The sequence below is a fragment of the Anolis sagrei genome, chromosome 5 (genome assembly GCF_037176765.1).
Source record: "Anolis sagrei isolate rAnoSag1 chromosome 5, rAnoSag1.mat, whole genome shotgun sequence".
Taxonomy (NCBI): domain Eukaryota; kingdom Metazoa; phylum Chordata; class Lepidosauria; order Squamata; family Dactyloidae; genus Anolis; species Anolis sagrei.
The window spans coordinates 78798045-78822178 of NC_090025.1; the positions used below are offsets into that span (position 1 = coordinate 78798045).

The 24134-nt window shown below is 35.7% G+C and overlaps 1 protein-coding gene across 4 annotated transcripts in view; it reads left to right on the forward strand.

The window, feature by feature from the left end:
- Positions 1-23513, forward strand: part of ATP8A1 (ATPase phospholipid transporting 8A1) — a 94644-nt gene extending 71131 nt beyond the window's left edge. For all 4 annotated transcript variants that reach the window (XM_060778462.2, XM_060778461.2, XM_060778460.2 and 1 more), the window contains 12 exons: positions 1105-1288; positions 1392-1502; positions 3449-3523; positions 3622-3744; positions 5865-5943; positions 8008-8069; positions 9337-9393; positions 10929-11036; positions 16962-17050; positions 17462-17554; positions 19737-19828; positions 20439-23513. In XM_060778462.2, the coding sequence (XP_060634445.2) occupies positions 1105-1288; positions 1392-1502; positions 3449-3523; positions 3622-3744; positions 5865-5943; positions 8008-8069; positions 9337-9393; positions 10929-11036; positions 16962-17050; positions 17462-17554; positions 19737-19828; positions 20439-20536 (1171 nt within the window). In that variant the 3' untranslated portion in view covers positions 20537-23513. The remainder of the gene's footprint in view (positions 1-1104; positions 1289-1391; positions 1503-3448; positions 3524-3621; positions 3745-5864; positions 5944-8007; positions 8070-9336; positions 9394-10928; positions 11037-16961; positions 17051-17461; positions 17555-19736; positions 19829-20438) is intronic.
- The last annotated feature ends 621 nt before the right edge of the window (positions 23514-24134 follow it).

A 24134-nucleotide genomic window follows, 5' to 3' on the forward strand; every position in this document is an offset into this window, starting at 1 on the left:
TCAGTATGGATCAGACTACAGTAGGCACAATTATTTTCATCTGCCAACAATTATTTGAGTCTGAAACTGGAAGTTACAAGAAATGGCTGAAGGCAAGGTTAATAAAATAAATGCCCCTTTAACTGTAAGACCTTTTCCCACTTATATTTCCATGTATTTGTGTGAGGGACTCAGGAAATGTGCTACTTGGACTGAAAAAGAAGATGGTCGGGGAGAAGTGAGATTTGGTCTTCTCCACTTCTCTGACAAGCCCAAGTTTGATGGAAGGGGGTGTCATTTGCCACTGAATTATTTTTCTATAGACAGAAACAAGTTTATGCTGTGATTAATGTTCCTAACCTCATCTAGTTTTGACATGATTCAACAAGATCAGCAGTTGCTTTGATAGAATTTTCATTGACTGTGTCCTTGAAAGAAATTTATGAGGCAGTAGACTAGGCAGAGCCATCTACTTCCATTTGACATTATGAGATAGATGGATTTCAGTCATCAGAAATTGTTTTGAGACAAAAAAAAAATCTGGGATAGTAGAATAATAGCATGTACAATGTAATCAAGGGTTTAAGTTCCTCCCACAACACTTGTGCATTGCTCCTCTGCACCATCCAGACAACAAGATGTTGATATTCACAGTGTACATTCTTGGACGTGTTAAGGGGCAATCCATCCTCATCAGGACACGTGGCAGTAATGGTTTTTGCATAGAGGTGCAAAGAAATTTTGTTTACTTTCTTTCATAGTCTTTTTCTACTGTCTCTCACATGAGTTCATTTAACTTAAGACAAAGCTATAAAATGAAACAATGAGAAAAGACTGGATAGACAAAACAATGATTCCCAGTGCTGAAACAAGCATGAAGGTTAGAAGTAACGTGATTTTGATTTTTTTTTCTTCTGCAGATCCAGCACTTCATTGTCTATTCTTGACTGTTTCACTGTATCTTTTAGAAGAAGCCCCCAAATGTTTTTGTAAATATTAAGATTTTAGAAGTATATGGTCATAAGAAAAACCAAAATGGCAGTTTTGATATCTTGTTTTACTTCTGCAAATGCATATACACAATATTTTTCTCAAAATGTTCCCTGCCCCTCTCATTTTTGTTAGGGTTTCACCTCTTCAGAAATCTGAAGTTGTAGAAATGGTTAAAAAACAAGTAAAAGTAGTAACATTGGCCATTGGTGATGGAGCAAATGATGTCAGTATGATACAAACAGCACATGTTGGTGTTGGTATAAGTGGAAATGAAGGGCTACAAGCAGCTAATTCTTCAGATTATTCAATAGCTCAGGTAAATTCTTACATTGATAAACATTATTTTAAAATATATATTTTAAGTGAGAAACAAGCATTATGTACCTCTGTCTAAGTTTTTTCCCCCTTATCATTTGTAGTTCAAGTATTTGAAGAATTTACTTTTGGTCCATGGTGCCTGGAACTACAGTAGAATTGCTAAATGCATCTTATACTGCTTCTACAAGAATATTGTCCTTTACATTATTGAGGTAATAATGGTACATATACTGGAATACATGTTTTAAGCTTTTTTAAAACTGAACAATTTGTAAATGTTTTAGCACTATAAAAGTGAATGTTATATACAATTGAATACATTCCTTTCAGTTTTAACTTGTAAAACTCAGGTGGAAAATTTGGGGAATATAGGGCGGTAACCTCTGATAAAATATTTTCTGTTTTGGAATAAAATTTATTGTAATAATACCAGAGCTGCACAACATAAATATTTATGTGTAAGACAGGCTACAGAATTTGAGAACTGTAATTATTGTGTATACTCTAGGTATATATAACAATCATATCCAAAATGTCTTCATGAGCAGGGGCATACAGACACATTCATTTCTTGTGATTGCACATGATTGAAGAAATTAACCAGTTTCCTGAGGTTTGGGGAAAGAGGAATGGATATGTTGGATAAAAATGAAATAAAGACAATACTCATTTTATATCTTATTTTACTACTTTGCTAACATAACATCCCTAGCATATAAAACAAGTCTATTTGCATATTTATGGGTTTAAAAAACATAAAACCTTTGATAATTAATAAAATGTAGGGGATTATCTACATAGCGATACTGGTATCTCAGGATCCTAAAAACTGTTAGCATATTTGACTATAAAGTTTAGATCAGCATTAAAATACTGCTTCCCCCACTGGCTTCAGATTTCTGTAGATTTTACCGTTGGAAACTACTAGCTCGACGGCAGCCTTCTAAATCTCCATGATGTTATCTGCACACTGTGCTGCTGAGCTTTGTGCTCTTGACATAAATCCACTGTATTTTGCTTCCCATAGAAACAGAGTGGTTCTTTAACCTGATACTGCTTTCACCATGATAAGGATGGTGTTGTGTTGGGCAGACTGGGAAGTATCTACATGAGGCCCTAGCTGCACAGGCCAGTTACTATAGGGTCAGTCCAGAGTAGCAAAACTCTAAACTGGCCCCTGAGGCACCTATACTGACTGTCTCCATCCCGCTTTCTTGTGTCATGTTGTCATTGTAGCAGTGGTCATAGAGCTCCAAAGAGCTGGATGACCATTGCTACATCAATGACAACACAAATGTCACCCCACTGTCTCCATGCTACAGGATGGGTGGCAATGGCCCATTTCAATCAGAACCATCTCAGTCATTTACAGTACCCTGTGATGCTGTGGGAGTACAATTTTGGGCCCATCCAGACAGGCCCATATCCTGGGACCTGTCTGGGTTTTTCTCAGAACAAACTATTCAGAATGGTTTGTTCTGAATTCATTAAATACCTGGTAAGATCAAGATCTTACCAGATATGGATTCCCAGGCTTAATCCACACAGCCATCTCGGGTTTTTGGGCTCCTAGAGCCCAAAAGAACAAAAAGGGCACCCACCCCCTTCCCCAAAATCCCAAATTTCCCTCTAAACATTAAATAAAATTACCTGGCTACCATAACTTTGATCCTTGCACTAGGAAATGATGCACCAGGATACTGGGGGATGGAGGTGAAGGGGAATTTACTTCTCCTCCCCATCTCCTGGCGCATAGCCATCTCCCACCCCCGGAAAGCCCAGGTTTTTTGAGTGGACAGCAATCTGTGCCAAAGCAGGGTTTTAAAACCCGCTTTGGCACAGATTTTGGAACTGTCTGGAAGGGCCCTGAGTTGAGCCTATAGGGGTGAAATGGCTCCATGTTTCACGTAAACACCATGGAACCAATTCTCTCCCACATCAGGTTTTAGTGCCCTAAATGACATTTTGGAAAAACAAAGGGGAAGTATTGGAGAGTTGCAAGCTGAGCATGGTGTTTTGCAGTTAAAATCTAATAAGAATACAATTGACTTCTTTTTAATACTAGTAAAACTAGAAAAATGTTCAGATTTAATAACATATTTTAAAGCTTAACTGTAAATATGTCTAAAAGGAATTGAATGTGTTTATCTTTTTTCAGATATGGTTTGCATTTGTAAATGGATTTTCTGGACAAATTCTATTTGAAAGGTGGTGCATAGGTCTTTATAATGTGGTAAGGCTATTAAGTTATTTCTTTTCATGTTTTTGCATTAATGTAAAATACAGACATTCTTTTATCAGATTGATCTTATGGTATATTTTATACTTCAGATGTTTACAGCAATGCCTCCGTTGACACTTGGAATATTTGAAAGATCCTGCCGCAAAGAAAATATGTTAAAATACCCTGAATTATACAAGACTTCTCAAAATGCCCTGGATTTTAATTCAAAGGTAGGAGCGATTTTGCTCCGCTTTTATACGTGCATTTAATACTTAACTTGATTCTATTTTACTTCTGTGTAATTAGAAATTATTTTTAGAATATATTAATCTATTATGTAAGATTAAGATAGAATTGAAGATAAATCTAAAACTATTAATTAAACTTCTACATCATCGTTAGGCTGTAGTAACTGAAAATAATTATCAAGACCCAAACCTGCAACCTTTTCAGCCTTTCATTCAAACTGCAGTCCTTTGTTCTCCAGAATAACTGCTTCTGAATATTGTGGAAACTCCATCCAGCACAACATACTGCTTGATGGAATGCAAGTGAAAGAGAATTTCAACCAACTATCCAAAATTTGTAAACAGATTCTCTTCCTAGCCATGAGGCTAACTATGGATTAAACTCTTTTATCAGTAAATAATTCCTTCCCCTCTAGTATTAATCCTTATCTGGAAATACATTTTAAACAAATATGAACACCTTGCAAAAGGCTTCCAAATTAAAATTGGAGAATTACTTGGAAAGTATAGTAACTATTTTTAGAATCCGAGCCTATTGTGTAAAGGTGCAGATGCACTGAAATTTTATACTAATAGATAACAGTATCAATAACAAGAAGCCTGTCTTTGCATGTACTATGATTACAAGAAACAAATGATTTACTTCAGTTGGACCCCACTTCTTTCACTAGAATTAGCAATATTCTCTTAACTGTTACAGCTGGCTCTAAACACTAAAACCAGAGACTGGGAAAGTTTTTCTTGGCATGTGAATTATATTATTAGATCTTGCCTGTAATTTTCACAGAAAAGCATCCCTAAAATTTACAGTTTAATAATTTAATATGGCAGTTAATGGATTTCAGATTTTTATCACTGAGATTAGGTGACCATATTATTATGACATGTCATTATTAATACTTATTTTTAGACTCTTAAATAGCTTCTTTATAAATGTTCTGGTTGTTTATTGGTTTTAAGTATATATGACTATTATACTTGATTGTTTATTTAAGTACGTTTTGTATATAAATGGTTTTAAATTATCTGTGAGGACAGAATAGCTAAAGCAAGTTTGATGTGGAAAATATCTGGGAACATTGTGGCACTGAATGATGATGTGTATATTTGTTATGGTAAAAAGGGTCAAGGTTCATGAGGCCATGACAGGGGTTAAAGGATTAGCATGTAACAATAAGTATTGGTCAGGAAAATGGAAAAGTGGGTCTGATTTTCTTGCACCCACCTGTGCTTTCTGTCAAATAAAAATTGTGGCAATGACACAGCAAGAAGGAGAGACAAAGGTTAATGAGTAACACAAGTTCAAATGTGCATAGTATTGTGGCATAAATTGGATCATACAACCCTACCTAGTTGGAGAAAGCAACAAAGAAGTTAGAGACATGGTGGAACATTTTTTGAGGCAGGCAACTTAATTTTTATTACTCGAACAACTTAAAACATTCTGTGCACTTCAGCTTAACATAATAAAGATACTTTGTAAAAGATTACTTAATTATAGAACCTAGCTGCTTTTTATAGGGGAAAAGTACACAAAGCTTTTTGCTTATGTGGTTTCATATCATGCATATAGTGCTGGCTTATATATTTGCATATATTTATTACATGCATTTTTAAAGTAAGAGTTTTACAATATATATCACAAAAAGGAATAATAGAAATGAGTGTGCAATGAAGAAATCTGATGCTTACACACGGACAACAACACAATCTGTTTTATAATTTAAATATTTGTGTTAAAATTTATCTGTGTTCTCTGTTGATCAAATATTTGGCAAAAGTAATATAGCTCTGTGTTATCACTGCACACGGCAAAGATTCTTTTTCATTTGAGCTTTGTCTTTTTCGTTTAATGGGCATTTATTCATTTTTGTTCAAGAAATTAAAAGTGAAAGATCATGAACATCTTTTGAGAAACATAAAAATAAATAAATGACCCATGAAGAGCTGTGAGGCAGAAAATGCCTTGGTTATATTAGTTCTTGGAGGTGGCCTTTTGAAAAACACATTTTCTGAATCTATCTAAAAGATAAAAAGAAGGTTAGAGTTCACAGAGTTAGTTTTATCACAAATGGTTCTCATGAATGTTTGTTTTCCTTTAGGTTTTCTGGGTTCATTGTTTAAATGGCCTTTTCCATTCAGTAATTCTGTTTTGGTTTCCACTAAAAGCCATCCAGTATGGTAAGTAAATGAATGAAACACAGAGCAGAAAAATACTAAATATATTTAAAATGGAATTATCCAAGATTACACCTAGGATAATTTATAATGTAAAAACTTGAACATCATTTTTTCTTCACATATTTATTTTGTTTTTATGATTTAAAATATTTTGATTATATTATAATAAACAGCAGGATAGTTATTTAACAATTAGCATAAAAGCCTTCTCCACATAATGTGATAATGTGGAGAAGGAAAGCTTAGAGAAGACAATTATGCTGGGGCAAATGGAAGGAAAAAGGAAGAGGGGCCGACCAAGGACAAGATGGATGGATGGGATCCTTGAAGTGACTGGATTGACCTTGAAGGAGCTGGAGGTGGTGATGGCCAACAGGGAGCTCTGGCGTGGACTGGTCCATGAGGTCAAAAAAAGTCGGAAATGACAACAAATGAACAACAACGACATAATGTGATTTGAGAGCTAGAGTTTGACTAGTGATACATTTAATCAGAGTAAAAAATGTTGGTTTCAATTCAGAGGTAGGTTACACTGTTTTTAGTCGTCGCTCCCCAAAAAGTAGTAATAAATGAATAATAAAATAATTGTCACTTGCAAGGTCTTTGGGGGAACCTTCTGGCCATTTAGCTGTCTCTGGGAGTCACTTTGTACACTTGCCTGCTAAAGGTGTGGATGGTCTTGGTTTTAAAAGGCGGAGATGCTTCAAACATAGTGAAATGACCAGTAGTATCCTCCTGAATGTTTTGTGAATGTTAGCTATTTTGAGATTAAAACAATAAAACTCCTGCTTCCCTGGTGAGGATGATTTTCTTTGGAGTTTAGCATAAGAAGCGCAACTCACACCTGGACATGCAGCAGGACATTTACGCAACCATCACAAAGGAGAGGAAATCCCCCCTTCTAATTCTTGGCTGTGCAGATGACTTTCTGACATTTATCAGTGACCTCTCCCAGTGATGGTCACATAGGTCAATCTATTAAATCTGTTGGTAGTTTTACAGGGTCTGAAAATGGGGGGGGGGGGTGTCCCTCATCAGTTTAATACAAATCATTTATTTATTTATTTATTTATTCATGTATTTATTTATTTACGGCATTTCTACCTGACCTTTTTCACCTCGGACACAAGGCGGCTTTACATACAGCAATGATTCGATGTCTTAAAACACAGTGTACAAATAATATATAAATACATAGTTTGGACTCATGCTTGGAAAAAAGCCACAACTTTATTTTGGTTACAGCTGTAGTCAAATGGTTAGCCCATGCATGAGTCTGGATGCAGCTGTTAATCAATAAGCCTGTAGATCTAGCCTGGTTTTGGATCTCTTAGGCATGGCCTGAAATACACCAGCTGTGTCAAAGCCACCCCTGATTTCTCAGCCACCATGAGGTAACACATTCACCCACAACTAGGTGAGACCTATCCAAGTACAGTTCTAAAGTTCCCTACTGCAAACCGTGAGAATTAATGCCTGGAATACACTAGTTGCCCAGTTCTGGATGGCAACCACCCCACAAAGTCATGACACATTGGACAGCAAGCAAGCATAACCAAAAAAGGATGGGTAGGTGGAAGCTCTGAAGAGTATTCAGTCCAGTTTTGAGAAGCCCTGCTTTGATTAAAATACTTGAATCCCACTAAATCACCTAATTTGGGTCACAATCTGATCAGACCTTAAGGACATCCTTACTTTTTCAAAACCAAATAGTACAAAATATAGCTGCAAGATTAACAAGCATGAGCAAAAAGGAACATACCTTGCCCACACTTAAGTACAGCCAGCCCTCCACAGTTACATCTTTTAACTTTTGCGAGTTTGATTATTCACAGATTTTGTAACTATTTTCTAAAAATCTCTAGGTCCTCCAGTTGTAGTTCCAGGCACATTTATAAATATTTCAGCATTATTGTATAGTCATCTTCCAGTAGATGTTGAACATAAGAGTTGTGCTAGAGGACCTATATTGTGCTGGGTTTTATTGTTTATTGTACATTTGTTTGTATTCTTAGCAGTAGACAGAGCAATTCAGTGAATATTTCCAATGACGTTATCTTACAGATACTGTATTTGCCAGTGGTAAAACTTCAGACTACTTGCTTTTGGGAAACACAGTATATACAGTAAGTTTTGCTAATGTTTTATTACTTTATATTCTAATCAAAAGAGAGTGGTGGAGCTTTGAAAACAAGACTTTTTGCTAGACCAGCTAAATTTCTGTTGTTTCTTAGAACGTAATTATATATTTTCTGTGTTGTTTAACAAACTTTTCATTGCTTCCTATGGAAATGAAAATAGTAAGCGCTTAGTATCAACTGGGGTTTGGTTCCAGGACTCTCTTCAGATACTAACATCTATTGATGCTCAAATCTCATTTTTTTACAATGGCATAGTAAAATAGTGCCCCTTAAACAAAACAGCAAAATCAAATGTTTAGATTTTTTTCCCACCAATACAGTACAGTATTTTCAGGCCATGAATGATTGAATCCATGGATGCAAAATCCATAGATATGAAGGGCTGACTATAATGTTTAGATAGAAGGCTAACATCCAGAGAGCTACTTTAGTGTTTCCCAAGTAAATTAGTGGAGTTTCTTTGAACAGTTGACACCGAACCATACCATATAAAATATCTTCAAATTCAAAAAATATCTTCAAATTCAATTTGCTGTGTGAAGTTTACACAACTTGTTCTTAATTTCTTCCAATCCTGGCTACATACTGTGTACGTATACGTACTTACGTGAAATTGTAAGTTCAACCTAGAGTAGTCCCAGTGAATCAAAGAGAACTTTAAGCAAACACTTAAACGGTCATCCTTTGGTATGATAGATTTTGCACCAACAGATTCAAACATCCATGGCTTGGAAATATTCAGGATAATTTTTTAATAAAACAAACTTTGATTTTACTATTTTATGTAAGGGACACAATATTACTATACAATTCTTGAGTATTAACAGGTTTTTGTACTCAGGGGAGGGGCGGGGGGTGAAGAGAAACTGCAAGAGATACCAAGGGCCCATTGTATAAGTTTTTTCTTAATTATATGTATTCTATTCAGGACTAATAATTGGATCAATGCCATACAACAATGTCAAAATATTAAACTGTAAAGTGGAATAGTGTTTCAAGGTAATTGCAGGTTGAGCATCCCTTTCCTGGAAATCTGAAATACTGCAAAATTGTCCACACAGGTTGCTAAGAAAGTGATATCTTTGTTTTCTGATGGTTCAGTTTCAATAAACCTTATTTGCATAGTCACAAGCATTTCAGATAAGGGATACTCAACCTATGTATCTTTTTAATTGAAACATCCTAGTTCACTGAGAGTTTACACACTATTATCTATGAAAGAAAAGTTGCTAATTCTTATCTTTTCTTTTAGTTTGTAGTAATAACAGTATGTTTAAAAGCTGGATTAGAAACTTCATATTGGACTTTGGTAAGAAATCCTTTTAATGTACTTTGCACTGTAATGCAATACAATAAAGTGACATTAAATTCAGCGTGATTGATGTACTCACTGTTATTGGTCAACATATCATTTTATTGTTCAAATATTTTGCTTTTAATAACCCTGGCACAAGTAGAATGTAATTTCTGCAAAGTTTCAGGCAAGCAAAGTGAAAATAATGCCATGAAACAGAGGTTAGGAACAATAGCCAGGAAAATAAAATCCTTCCTTCAGATGAGCTTAGCGGTTTGTGTGTATGCAGTGCAATTCTTTTTTATATACAAGAGATATCTGTCCCTAATTTCAATCTCCTTTTATATTCTCTTTAGTTTAAAATGTTTTTACAGCTGTTTTACACCAGAGAAGTATAGACGTTGGCTATTTTAGTGATGCTATTATAATCGAATAAAAAATCCATGGTCAATGTATATACTGACAAATGAAAACGGATATTACTTTTAAGAAAATCTGCATAAGGTTGGGTTGCAAGAAAGTGCAGGGTTTTAAAATATATGAACACACTATATATAGAATGGAGATGGAGGTGCTCTGTGCAGTCATGCCAGCCACATGACCTTGGAGGCCTTTACGGGCAATGCCGGCTCTTCGGCTTAGAAATGGAGATGAGCACCACCCCCCAGAGTCAGACACGACCAGACTTAATGTCAAGGGGAAAGTTTTGTCCTTACCTATAGCAGTGGTTCTCAACCTGGGGTCCCTAGATTTTTTGGCCTACAACTCCCAGAAATCCCAGCCAGTTTACCAGCTGTTAGGATTTCTGGGAGATGAAGGCCAAAAACATCTGGGGACCCCAGGTTGAGAACCACTGACCTATAGTGATGAGAGTCATGCAACCTGCCCACACACACTTGTAGGTTTTGTCTGTTTTGTCTCTTCTGGTTTTGCTGTTCACACATGCTAGTAACACATTCTGGGGGCAGATGCTATTTATCTTCTTGTAGTAGGAGTTGCCAGAATAATATATCCAATATGCTAGTTCAACCTGAAAGTCCTAATGTCAATGCTCCTCAAAAATAAACTTCTAGGTAGGCAGATGAGGAGCAAAACATAGATGTGGCCATTGTGATAAAACTGTATAAAAAACAGCCTCTCTGTCAGAGCCTTTGTTAATTGAGAAATTCCTGTATTCCATTTAAAATGTTTATTTAAATTAATCAGTATTTCATATGAAGTAATTTCAATTATTTCAAACCACTATTCTTTAGAGTTCAATATTATTCTAGCTAACTAATTCTAAAAATCCTTTAAAATTTCTGTTCCTGTGATAAACAGAAATGGTTGTCTGGAAATTGTTCAGTTCCCTGTGAAATAAATGAAACTTTAACTTCACATTTATTTCGGAGGCAACAAATAGCAACAAATATAGTATAAATCCAGTCTTTAATATGTTATTTTAAAAACTCTAAATTTATGGGTAGAAGGGGGATTTTTCATATGTATAACTATTTAGCAAGCATTCACTGGATAACTGACTTTGTATTTTTATTCTTTCTTTTTTCCAGTTTAGCCATGTAGCTATCTGGGGCAGCATTGTGCTATGGGTGGTATTTTTTGGAATCTACTCTTCTTTATGGCCTCTTATTCCTATGGCACCTGATATGTCTGGGGAGGTATGTTTGTCTTTTAACTAATTTTCCAAACCTGCGTTCAAAATTATTTTTTATTTTAAATTAGATGAACTAAGACTACTGTTTTACAGCCAATTTTTAAAGTTACTTTGTATAAATAAGCAAATACAAAATTAATAACCACAATAATAATAACAATGAGACTCATTTTTCCAGAAAACCAGAAGCCCAAAAACCAACATTTTGCTGCCTCCATTTCTCCTGGTTGCACATTGAATCCTTCATTATTTTTTGCAAGGAACTGTCACTCCAACACAGTCTGAAATTTAACATTGTGTTTTCCTTCCACCCAGCCAGTAGCACCCTGGAAACGAGGCCCAAGCACTGCATGGATTGGCTGGGCAGCTGGAGCTTTGCAACATTTCATTGGACTTTTCCCTTCCCTGAAGTTTGCTTTTTAAGGGGAATGTGTTTATGTCTAGTAGTAAAATCCAGGGTCGTCCTTCCCTTTCCTTGGCTTCCCTCCATCCAATTTCTGAGTGTGATGGAGTAACAACTCCTTGAGAAAAACTCAGTTAAACTAGCCTTCTTTCCCCCATCTCTTGTTCACTATGCAAATACAGGTATTCCAAAGCCAGGAAAAATAAAAACAAAAACCTCTGGTCCCAGGCATTTCGGATAAGGGAGACTCAACTTGTATAGTAAAGAGATACCATAGAGTAAAGCATACCATCTGAACGGATTAAAGCAGTGATTTTCAACCTGTGGATCCCCAGGTGCTTTGGCCTACAACTCCCAGAAATCCCAGTCAATTTACCAGCTGTTGGGATTTCTTGGAGTTGAAGGCCAAAACACCTGGGGACCACAGGTTGCGGACCACTGCATTAAAGCAAAACAAAAACTAGAAAGACAGAAAAGTGATATCAGTATAACAATACAACATGTATTTTGAAAAATGAAAGTGGTTACAACAAAAAGATATGCAGCAAAGCCTAAGTTATAAATGTTTTTCACTCCTTTTGATCTTTCAGATCATTTCTTTGCCTATTTTTAAAATTGAATTCTCAATCTCTATCTTTAAAATCTTTTAATTTTTTTTCCCATTATTTCTTCTTTTCCGGAATTGATTTTATGAGTTCAATCTTACTAAGTTACTAAGTTAAGATTTGAAGAACTGCTTCAAATCTTACTAAGTTACTTAGAAGGAGTACACTAATCTCCGCCACTGTGGTTCTGACTGTCTTCTCTGGGAACTTCTGGAACTATGAAAGCCTCAAACCAGTTCCTGGGGTGTTTATGCAGGTGCTGCACAGCAACACCAGATTGTTTTAATACACTTCCAAACTGGATTATAGTGTCTGTGTAAAAATGCCCAAAGTTTCTCTCACAGATAAAAGGAGCCTAGGGCATGCTTATGGTTCTATAGCCATCAGATCTCCATTATATATCACCTTTCGCTCCTATGATTTCCAGGCTCATTTGGGGGAGGGAGGGGGGAGCGGGACAAGGCCAAAAAGAGCAAGCATTGTTCTCACAGGTCCCCTTTGGTCCCAGCAACTATGATTTTCCAAAATAGTCTACATAAAACATGGCAACTATGGTCTTTACCCCGTGTCCTTTATCTCTTCTTTCAGGAGTTCATTCCTCACCCAGACTGGCTGCACCAAACTACCTACTCACTGAACAAAACCCTTGTCTGTGCCTCAACTAGTTGAGCAGAGTCATAAATAACTCATTTCCCCCCATTATTCCACTATTATTAAAATCAATGGAATCTTGTTTCTCCATTTGTGTCTTATGAACGCTATAAATCCCAACAAAGTAGGTGTTTCTAAATCCTTAATTTTTTCCATCAGGTCTAAGGCCCACTGCTTTTTAAAGACAGATCTCAGCTTTTGTTATGAGAAAACATAATTTGGCTCACTGAACACAATGCTGAATTATTTCTCCAGGATCTGCCTCCCGTGACATTACTGAGGCCCACATCCTGTGATTTCACAAAGGGTTGTCCCTATTTCTCATGATTTATCCCTGACATGTGAAGGTTAGAATGCTCCTGACTTGGCAACCTGAGAAACTGTAATTTTGTGTACACATACAGAAAGTTTTTGTAAGTGATGGAACAATTCAAGCAACGAATCTGGTTTTGATGTTGAGACGGCCGCATAACTAAACTTTTTCTATATAGAAATTTATTCTAACTGTGGATCTCCTATAAAAACACAACCAATATGGAAGCTCAAACACAATTATCAGAACCCTTAACATCAGAAAGGCCAATGGCATCACGATTCCAGTGGTTAAGTCATAGAGAAGCAGAACCAAATTGGTGGAAATTAAATACTAAGAATTACTATACTACTTATACAAAGGAAAGTTGAGAAAATAATGATAATCCGTGTCATGAGCCACAAATGACTATTCAGAGCGCTTTCTGGTTACCACAATATTCTATCTTTTACAGAAATAACCTTTGTGATCTTGCATTTTATATCCATTTTCTAACATTGTTTAGTGTACAGATAAACCTGTAGAACCGGGTCATTGAAGTTATACCTGCTGGCCTAGGCATCCACATTTTCCATATATACACTTGATCATGGTATGATCCTTTACAGTTTAGTGCCCTGGAATATGGAGTGCTGTGAATCTTGATACTGATGTCTGAAGATGCCTATGTTAATTAATGTAAATACGGGGTCCACAGCAATGATCCAGTTAATTCCCCTCTGTTCAATTATTTGAATACAGATTAAAATGGGGTGGGGATAGAGGTGGGAGGCTAAGAGGGTCACAACACATAGTGCACATATGCATGTTTTCATATGCATAATCAAATTAAACACATACAATTCCTAAACAGAGTAATTTGCCATAGAGACAGAAAAATAAAAAAGATAATTACAGTATCAGTTTTGGAACAATTGAAATAGTACAAATTGCTCAGATAAACTTTGGAACAAATTTACCACTTTTAGCTAATTTTAAATTGCAACTTTTAGCTAATTTTAAATTGCAGCCTTTTGCCTAAAATGTTTTTAAATGTTTTAAATGCATTGTTCAATTATTCAAAATTTTCTTTAAAAATGTTTGTGCATATTTCAGTTATATGTCATTCATTAAATATGCCTTTCGGCATTTTGGACAAGTCCCTTCATTGAATACTTAGAGTTCTCACTAGCCTTGTCTTCACAGGCTAAGAGAGGCATTTTGGCCTGACAGCTTTCAATTTTTAACAAGTTCTGAAATGTATTGAGATGTCTTTTATTTTTCTTTGTGTGACCAGTTAACACCAATTAATAGGAATGTGTATTTTCAGTGCTTGTTATATGCTCCTGGAAACCACATTTAAAGCAGATTCCTTTACATTTCACCAGGCCAAAAGGAGATGAGGAAAAGAAACTTGGCACAAAACTTAGATCTCATGCTTTGGGATAATTTTTTAAATCACAAGAGGCAGACAAAATCCACTGCCAGAACAGGCTGCTCCTGTTAGCACCATTGTTTAAAATGGATCAGTTTGCCATTTCCCAGCTGACCTGCCAATGCGCAGAAAGATGTGAAAATTTAGAGACAAAATGGTTCTACTGAGCAACGAGGGAGCTTTTTTGAACAGAAAGGCAGGAAATACCTCTGTAGGATTTTATTTTCTCCCTCTTCATCCAAATATACAAAGAGGCCTTCTGTCTTTAATGGGAATGCCGGCTTTAAATCTTTTAGTTTTGGATTAACTCTGCAAAAGAAAAAAAATCTGACAGGCTTTCAAATATGATGCAGAAAAACTTTCTTTCCCTCAATTCATGTTGCTCATTTGTAAAGCCAAAGGCTGGATTGACTGAATAGTAGATGCCAGTTGTTCCTTCGTTCATAGTTAGCATTACAATGGTCAGAATTAACATCCTAAGACCTACATTATCACTTCTGCTGTTTCACCAAGGAACGTTTAATGCAGGGTGGCTTACATAAGGATAGATCCTTATTCCGTTTCCACCTTAAAAGGTCATTAACAATAATTTTAAAAGAAAAATAATAATATTAAGTTCCATTTTTGCTTTCCTTTTTTATTCGGGATTTAAATACATTTATTTATTCTGAAACAATTCTTTTCATAGAAGTAAAAACAGAATGTTTAAGGATTTTTTTGTTTCAATTTTTTTATATTATGTCTACAGCTGGTTTTGGATTGTTTTATTCATGATATTATTACATTATTCAACATTATTCTAAGAAATTATCTTTTCGCATGTATAACTATGTGCCCTGCATTCCTTTTTTAAATTTATATACTGTGGACCTAAACCTGTGTGTTTCCTTGTTTGCATGAACATGGTAATGATTGTAAACTTATTTTTCCCGCATACAAATCACCAAAGAATCACATGTTGCTCTTAATATTTCATAGGGATCCCATTTAATTATCATATTGCTGCTTTCCCTCATCCCTAAGTGTAAGGTGAGCTAACCATCTTAGTGAACATTGATTTAGATTTGGAGATTCAGCAATGCATGGAAAATGCAGTACATCCGCTCATGGATGAACAGCTCCCTCTACTCAGCCTTGCAAAATGCTCAGAGGATTCATCATCTCTCCGTTGTGATATTTATTGGACAGAGGTTACAGATGGAGAGAATTAGCAGGAAATTAATCAGGAAAATCTTCTGTTCATCTAGAAATCCAAGCTAATGACTTTTGATGTATTGAATGGTTGCCTTTTAGCTGAAGTTTTTAAAAGTGATACACTTCATTCATAATGCTCGGTTACTATGGTTCCTGTGTATAGAATTTGAGATTAAACAATACATATTAATAACCTGAAACTGATTCATTTGTTAAATCAGTTTATTTTGAAAAATATTTCCATGTCCCCTAGAAATGATTGTACATGTGCTTAACAATGAAATTTATGTAAAAATATTGATATCTCTCCCCCCCCCCCCCTTTGAAGATAACACAATTTGATTTAGTTGGTGTGTAGTTTCACCCTAAGACAACTTAGGGCACATCCCGACAAGTCTTTAAAAGTGGGAGCTCCCACATTTTCAAGTAGGGCATAAAAACGAAAACCCTGTCATGTAGCAAATTAATATGTTAGTGCATTTGTTCCGCACCTTCTTGAAAGGTGCTAGGCAAACCCACTATGGGAGCTGTCTGGACTGCCAATTCAGAAGTCCTGGGACTTCTGAGGGGGGCATCTGCAAAGCCACCTTGCATTTTCCAGCCTAAATCAGGCCCAACCCCCCACCCCAAAAAGCCCTTTTACAAATAAAAGAACTTACCTAGCAGCCATTAGTGTGGTGCTGAAGCCCTCCTGATGCATATGAATAATGTGTCAGGAGAAGGGGGGATAGGAAAATCGCTCCTGGCTCCCCCTTCTCCTGGCATTTCATTCCTATGTGTCAGGAGAGCTCCAGAACCACACTAATGTCAGCCAGGTAAGTTAAAAGGACTGGGGTGGGGGGAGTGGGGGACTGTCTCCCTGTTCTCATGGTAGGTACCAGGACATGTAGACAGCGGTGTGCAGACTAGTTTTTTAAACTCTGGTTGGAGCAGACATTACCGCTGTGTGGAACCTCCCTTAGTTATTTGAAACTTATTTGAAACTGCCTGGAAAGGGACTTACGTCAATCTCTATCTTGAAATGGGAGCATATATACCTTCAAAGGTTATGGCACCTACACTTTACCTCTTCTCTTGTAGAAAGCAAGAATGAATTAAAATATCTAAGTGGCAATGAACTGTCAGTAGATTAGGGGAAGCAGACAGGTAGTTAAGGAGATACAATTGACAGCAAAGCATCCTTTTTCATCTCTGATAGAGGTGCATGTGTATATTCCCACCAAAATCTTCATTGTCTTCCCAAATCCTTTTCAAGTAGGTGAATCTTTGTGGATCACCCTATTTCATCTATATAAACCAGCTTCATTTCATTTTTAAAAAATAAATAATACCTTTCTTTATCCATATAGGCAGTTATGATGTTCAGCTCTGGTGTCTTCTGGATGGGCTTATTAAGTATTCCTTTGACAGCCTTAGTCTTCGATGTAGCATATAAAGTGTAAGTATAGGTAATAGGCTCGAGAAAAAATTAATAACTTCTGCATTTATAGCCGTCCTAAGGCAACTTAAAATACGTAATTTTATTATAAAAATTCACCTGATCTCTGGTTAATACAAAATATTAAAGCAAATAGATGCTACATGTTCGTTTAATAGATAAAGTGTATATATAGTTATATGTTAAATATTTATTCAGAGAATCTGGTTATTAGTTTTTCTGTGATTCATCTTGAAAATGTTATAATCTATGCACTATAAGAACCTATTTTACATAAAAGTACTTTTGAGCTGAACTTTTAAATTGTTGCCTATATTTATTTTTATCCTGAGGATTGCAGGTTTAATATTTTAGACATTTAAGAACCTAGAGCTTCAGAGTGCATTATCCAAGAACATTTCCTTATTGCAGAGTGAAGAGAGCAGCATTTAAGACACTGGTTGATGAAGTTCAAGAGTTGGAAGCACAGTTACAAGATCCAGGAGCTGTAGTTCATGGGAAAAGGTATCATAATACTTCTAAATAATTCCTGCATTTAAATAGTTAGAGTTCATCATACACTCAGTCAACAAGAACAACATATGAATCTAATTAGGAACCAATGAATCATCCAGTTCTTTGACTTCAGCTCAATGTTTTTCATGCTGGAATTAAAATCAGAGTTATTTGCAAGAGTTTTTTTCTCTGGGTTAATTTTACTTCTAAAATGAATCGCATTCCATTGATATGGATGACATTAATGTTTCGTATCAATTTTTAATACCTTGTTCTTGTAAATTGATTTTACTTGGAATGTTCAGAATTTAAGGAATGAAATAAGTTCTATATACCACATATTTTGCATGTTTTCTTTACTGTATGGAACAAAATGATCCTTGGAGAGATAAGTGCCGTCACATTTGTTCTAGATCCTTGCCTCTCCTGGATGAACAAACAGGCCAAGTAAGATTGGTGGAGTGGGTGAAGGCTGTGGTCAATGTCTCCGTAGAATAAGGCAGAATTCCAACTTGCCTAAAGGAGGCAGTTGAGACTTATATTAAAAGGACCATCTCTGAACCTTTCTATAATGGACAATTACTCACCATTGTCCAGCCTTCCGGACTCTGTTTTGCCCCCATGCTGTTTTACATATACATTAAACTGCTGGGAGAGATTATCTGAAGTTTTAGGATGCAGTGCCATTTATATGCTGATGACAACCAGCTCCTTTCGACCCATAGCTAAGGAAGCTGTTCTAGCCCTGAACCAGTATCTATTATCAGTAATGGACTGGATGAAAGCAAACAATTTGAAACTTAATCCAGGCAAGACAGAGATGCACCTGGTCAGTCAGAAAGCAGATCAGGGAATAAGAATTCAGCCTGTGCTGGATGGGATCACACTTTCCCTGAAGACACAAGTCCACAGTTGGGAGTACTCCTGGACTTGGTGTTGAACCTGGAAGCCCTGGTTTCTGTGGTAGCCAGGAGTTCAGATTGAGAGGATATTAGTAGACTTATGCAGAGATCCATTTTTGCCTTTTGACTTCAGCCAAACCAGCTTCTTTGGCTCTACCCAAATCAAGAGAAAAGAAAGGGCTTTTTAAAGGAAGCCCAAGGTAGGATAGCTCCAGGTCATCGCTCTTCCTTCCCTGAAAAGTGGGATGCCACCTTAAAATGCCTTGGAAAGCTGCATGAAGGGAAGAATGTGTGTGCCTGCAGCGCCTATAGTGCCTGTTTAGAGTAGAAACAGCTTTAAGGAAGCGTTAAACCCAGGTGTCCTCTACAGACCAAAGGGAAAGGATTGCAGAAAGAGTGGTATCTTAACTGATGCTTTTTAATCCAAATGTTAATGAATGATATAAGGACAAATGATGCCATTGCCTAAAATGATGGTAAAGGGAGCCCCTCCATTGCCGCCAATGGGCCAGATCTAGCTGTGTTTTTCAGCTGTGGTCCGAAAACACCATCTGGCTGCAAAAATGCATATGGGGGTCTACACCGGCTATATCCAGTCAGCAGAAACGGATCGAAGTTCAGCTGAAATACACAAGCCTATATTCTATTATTAAATATTCTGAATCACTTTGTTAACCATCACAATTCCTCATAAGTATAGACATACTATTTTATCTCTCTCCCTTTTTTCCTGCTAAATATTGTCAATAGAGTGAGCAAAACTAGATATGATTCACTGAGATTAAAGGCCATGCAATTAAAACATCCAGGGCTTAATCTGAACATATGTAAGGCATTGTAGCCTAACTAAAAATTGAGGCTTTTCTAGTGTAGACGCTGGATAAATAAGACATGAAAAAGTTAATTTGTGCCTCAGGATAAATTCAAAACTAGGCCCAATACTGTTTTATATTGCAATTTCAAGTGGAAATATAGCATTATGTATTTTAAATGTAAGACTTTCTAAAAATTGCTCGGTCTCTGCCAAATTGTGACAAATCAGAGTCATAAAACAGAATAGAGAGAGCCCATTCAAGACCAGTAGTTACTGGTATGTCTGATTGTTCTGTCTATTCTCACTTATGTCTTATTTTTCTCATAAGCCAGAATTTACAGAGCTTGGCTTGAACAATTATAGTTGCCAGTAAGTTAATTTGTCAGATTCTACATAGTACCCAATAAAGTGACCTGAATATATATATTTTTTCAGATATTAATGAATTTGATCATTTTTAAACTTTTGTTTTTAGCTTAACTGAACGAGCACAGTTACTAAAAAATGTCTTTAAGAAGAACCATGTCAACTTATACCACTCTGAATCGCTGCAGCAAAATTTGTTGCGTAAGTATTTCTGAATCAAAAAAGATACATTCGATTGGATACAGACTTGACCTTCCCAAGCTGATCCGTGGCTTCGCCAATATTATTGTGCACAGCCCCTAACTTAGAATATTAGAAATTTTCTCACCCAGCCCCCTGACTTTTCCCAAGCAGGACAAAGGGGCATACAGTAAAAATTACCACTGTGGCTCTGACAAGAGATGCCATCAGAAGAACTTTTTCATGGAAGATCTGTATCCAAACCACAGGATTGAACTTTGAATATGCATTTGGTTTTTCTATATGTTGTATGTATTTTATTTGCCTGACTAAATTACATGGATTATTGCATTGCTTTAGTTATGACTTTTTTCCATTTGAGTTTATCATTACATTTTATTGACTTTCATTTTGAACTGTTTTGAAAAGCTCAGAATGGGAACATGAGCTACAATATCCACATGGGCTATATACCCAGGCTTCACATGGATGTGTGGAACTGTAGATAATAGCAGTAGATTTCTCAATATTTTAATAATGAAGTGGAGTAGTTGTTTTAAAAGTTTTTTAAAAACTGAGTAGAAATAGAATTGTACAAGTTTCTCACGTAATTTGTCTTTTATGTTTCCAGATGGTTATGCTTTCTCTCAAGATGAAAATGGGATTGTTTCACAGTCTGAAGTCATAAGAGCCTATGACACTACAAAGCAGAGGCCTGATGAATGGTGAAGAACTGTGTTACAGAGGCCTAATATTTGCCATAGTACGGCAAACTAATATATTTTCTGGGTCTGCTAACAAGGTCCAGTAACAGAAATTAGAGGAAGATGTATGTTATTGCTCTTATTCCCTGAAGTTTGAGTTCACACATTGAGTAGACATAAGCACTGTGCAAATATACTGTAATACACCATCTCTAAATTTTCAACAAGTGTTACTTGGATTTTGTAAACAGACATTGAAAATTAGCTTTAGTCTTTTCAGACTGATTATTTACAGTGAAGCTGAACAAGTATTGTTCCTATATGTATACTGGGAAAATAATAATAAAGAATCAGATTACACAACATAGCATACATTGACAGCCACAGCCTTTGCCAAGGTTTACAAATAGCGAATTGTTCAAAAATAATGAGCCTTTGATTTCAACAAGTGCTAAATAACCATTTTTAAAAGACATGTATTCGTATGATAAGTTAAGATTTTTAAAAAGGCATTTGTAGGGAATTGTGTTCAACTAGTCTAAGACATTTGCCAAAGATGTTCCACATTTCTTGTTTAGTAATAATTTCCACATAACGTTTTAAAGGGTAGTGATGGCAATGTCAAGTGTGATGGCGGAATTGCATGCTTGAAACTCTACTTGAAAAGTTCCACAATAATGTGAACTTAATACAGATTGCTTTCTGTTGGATTTCTTTTCACATTTGTGCTCACTTTCAACTTCGGCCTTATATAATAGTTTTCTTCCACTCTTTGTGTTCAGTTAACAGAAATGTGTAGATTTGACACAGCAGCCATTTTCTATTATAAGGCATGTGTATGGGACTTGACTGACTTATAGAGAAATACTGGACTGCCTTATATCCTTAGGCCTAAGAACCCTAATCCAGGAACACTTGTGCAAAGAAAAAAAAACATGTGTCTAAAAATGTTCTCTTACCACCAGATTAAAAACAGCGTTTTCGTTTCTAATGCCACTGATTACAAAGTAGAAAGGGTAAAACCAAAGCTTTGATTGTTGTCCATACAAGGTTCAAGAACACAGCTCATGTGTCCCTTATGGGCTTTGTTCCTCTTAAATCATCATCTTGTTTCATATTGAAGACTGAAATTAGAATTAAATATTACACACAAAAACATGGTCCCGTGCACAGATTGTCATTAATATAAGGAGGACATATATTTGAACTGTTGAGGTTTATTTACAATTAGTCAACAGTGTAATTGCTACACAAAGTAAATGTGCCAGTGATTTTTGAAACTTGAAACAACAGGAACAGCAAACATCAACATAGTACTACATTATATTTTCAGTTTGCACCATATAACACTTTTATGTCAAATATATTCCATGTGTGTAGTTCACAACCTGATTTAAATTACACTATGACAAATGAGTTCTTTTCCTGAAATATATATTTCCTTATATATGCTACTAATGAAAGTAAATTTAACAAAAATATTTTTGTATTCCAGCCTATTAGATAAGGTATCGCTCCTCACAACCAGAAATTGTTAATTGCTTTTAATATTATCCATTTGTAAAATTAAGATGGGAGACAGAATCCAGTATAATACTGCAAATGTCTTTTATTCTGCTCTGAGTTTTGAAAGCCATTTTAATTTGACTCCTTTTTTAAAAAAACATGCTTTATATAATGGATTACACTTCTTACTTGAGTGTACTCTACTATTCCCCTACCTGTCTGAACACTATAATAAATATTCTAATAAGTGTAAAGTTTGTGTGTGGTGGGTTCCTATTAAAAAGTTATACCTACTATGAATATTGAAAGACCTGCTCCAATTCATAGTGCCGAGAATATTGTCTTTTCAATAATAATTTAAGGGAAATTGATAAAACAGCTCTGTTTTTAAATGTGTGGCCAGAAATAGTCTTCAGGGGAGCTTCATCAGGTCTCGGTAATGAATGAATCACCATGGAGAGCCAAATCACATCTAAAGGCATGACGCTCCCAAACTTTAATTTAGTCAATGAAACACATTCACATCAAAACATTTCCTGTATCAGCAATTAAATTTCAGTATTTCAGCATACTCATAATACAGTTGTAAACAGCATGTTTTTTTTTATTTTAAAACAAATGAGTCAATTCAGCAGAAGTTAGGAGCTTTTTCTCATACCCTGCTCTTTACTTCTAGCCTAATGTAGCCTCTTATGACAGAATTGCTCATCTAATAAGAAAAGAGAGTGTCCTCAATTCAGTTTCCAAACCCAAGACAAAGAGAGTTGATGAGCACCATGTACATTCCGAATACAGGATAAAGGTATATACATACCTGTACTCCTCTTCCCACAGCATGAAACAATTGTTCGCATGGAAATAACCTTGGAGAATGATCTGCATGCAGAAACGTATTTCAACACAGAGAAAAATTCTGTTTCCTCGCACAGATCACCCTTGCTAGATCAAGGTGAAGACATGCGTATTGCATTAACCAGAGTTCGGGAAATGAAAGTTTTACTTCTGACTATAGTGATATAGCTATAGTTACGAAAAACGGCATATAGTACACATTTATTTTAACTTCCCCTTGCTGTCTTAAAGTAGGCAACTCTGAACACATTTCCTCACTCAGCAGATGTTAAACTGACAACAATGTTATGTATTTTATTTTTAAAAATTATGAGGTCTCATATATCTTAATTTTTTACATTATGTGTGAGAAATTCTATCTTACAGTAATCAGCATGAGGAAATACAGTGATGACATTAAAATCCAGCTTAAGACTTCTAGTTCCTTACGAAATATGTCCATGTAAACTAGATGTATTCAAATAAAAGTCAGAATAAACAAACATTTGTTATTTGCAAACAAATCTATTTCGTAAGTGGCTTATTACATTATAACACACATATATGTTAATATAGGGTCATTCCATGCCAAGTGGTCTAAACCTTCCCAACATAATGTCTCCAATTTTGTTCAAATTTTAGCTGTAGCGCCAGTCAGGTGTTAAACTAAGTTTCCCAAAATTTGAGGTCTCTAATTGCAATAGTTGCTGATCTAGACCTCCTTATCTGAAGGATAGTCAGTCAACGTGCACGTGACATTTTTAAAAATGCCATTTTGAGATCTAATAACAATGAAACTGAATGTATAAGAATGGCTAGTAAATTGCAATCCTGTAGTTTTTTCTGCTGATTATGATGAATTTAATTTTGACATTGTGGTTGCAAAATCCAATCAAAACAAGAGCACGCTGACTGACTACCCTTCAGATAAGGGGGTCTAGATCAGCAACTATTGCAGTTAGAGACCTCAAATTTTGGGAAACTTAGTTTAACATCTTACTGGCGTTACAACTAAAATTTGAACAAAATTGGAGACATGATGGTGGGAAGGTTTAGACCACTTGGCATGGAATTTATATACATACATACATACATACATATGATGTCATGAATTGGTAGGAATATCTTTTAATACAATATTTTACCCAATTAATAGTCATTGTATAATGTACTTATTTTGACATTTTACATTTTTGCATTTCTCAAGTAAATCCATAAAGGAAGATGTATAGTTTGTATGTATGTAATAAGTATATTGTGAAACGATTACAAACTGTTTGTAAAAA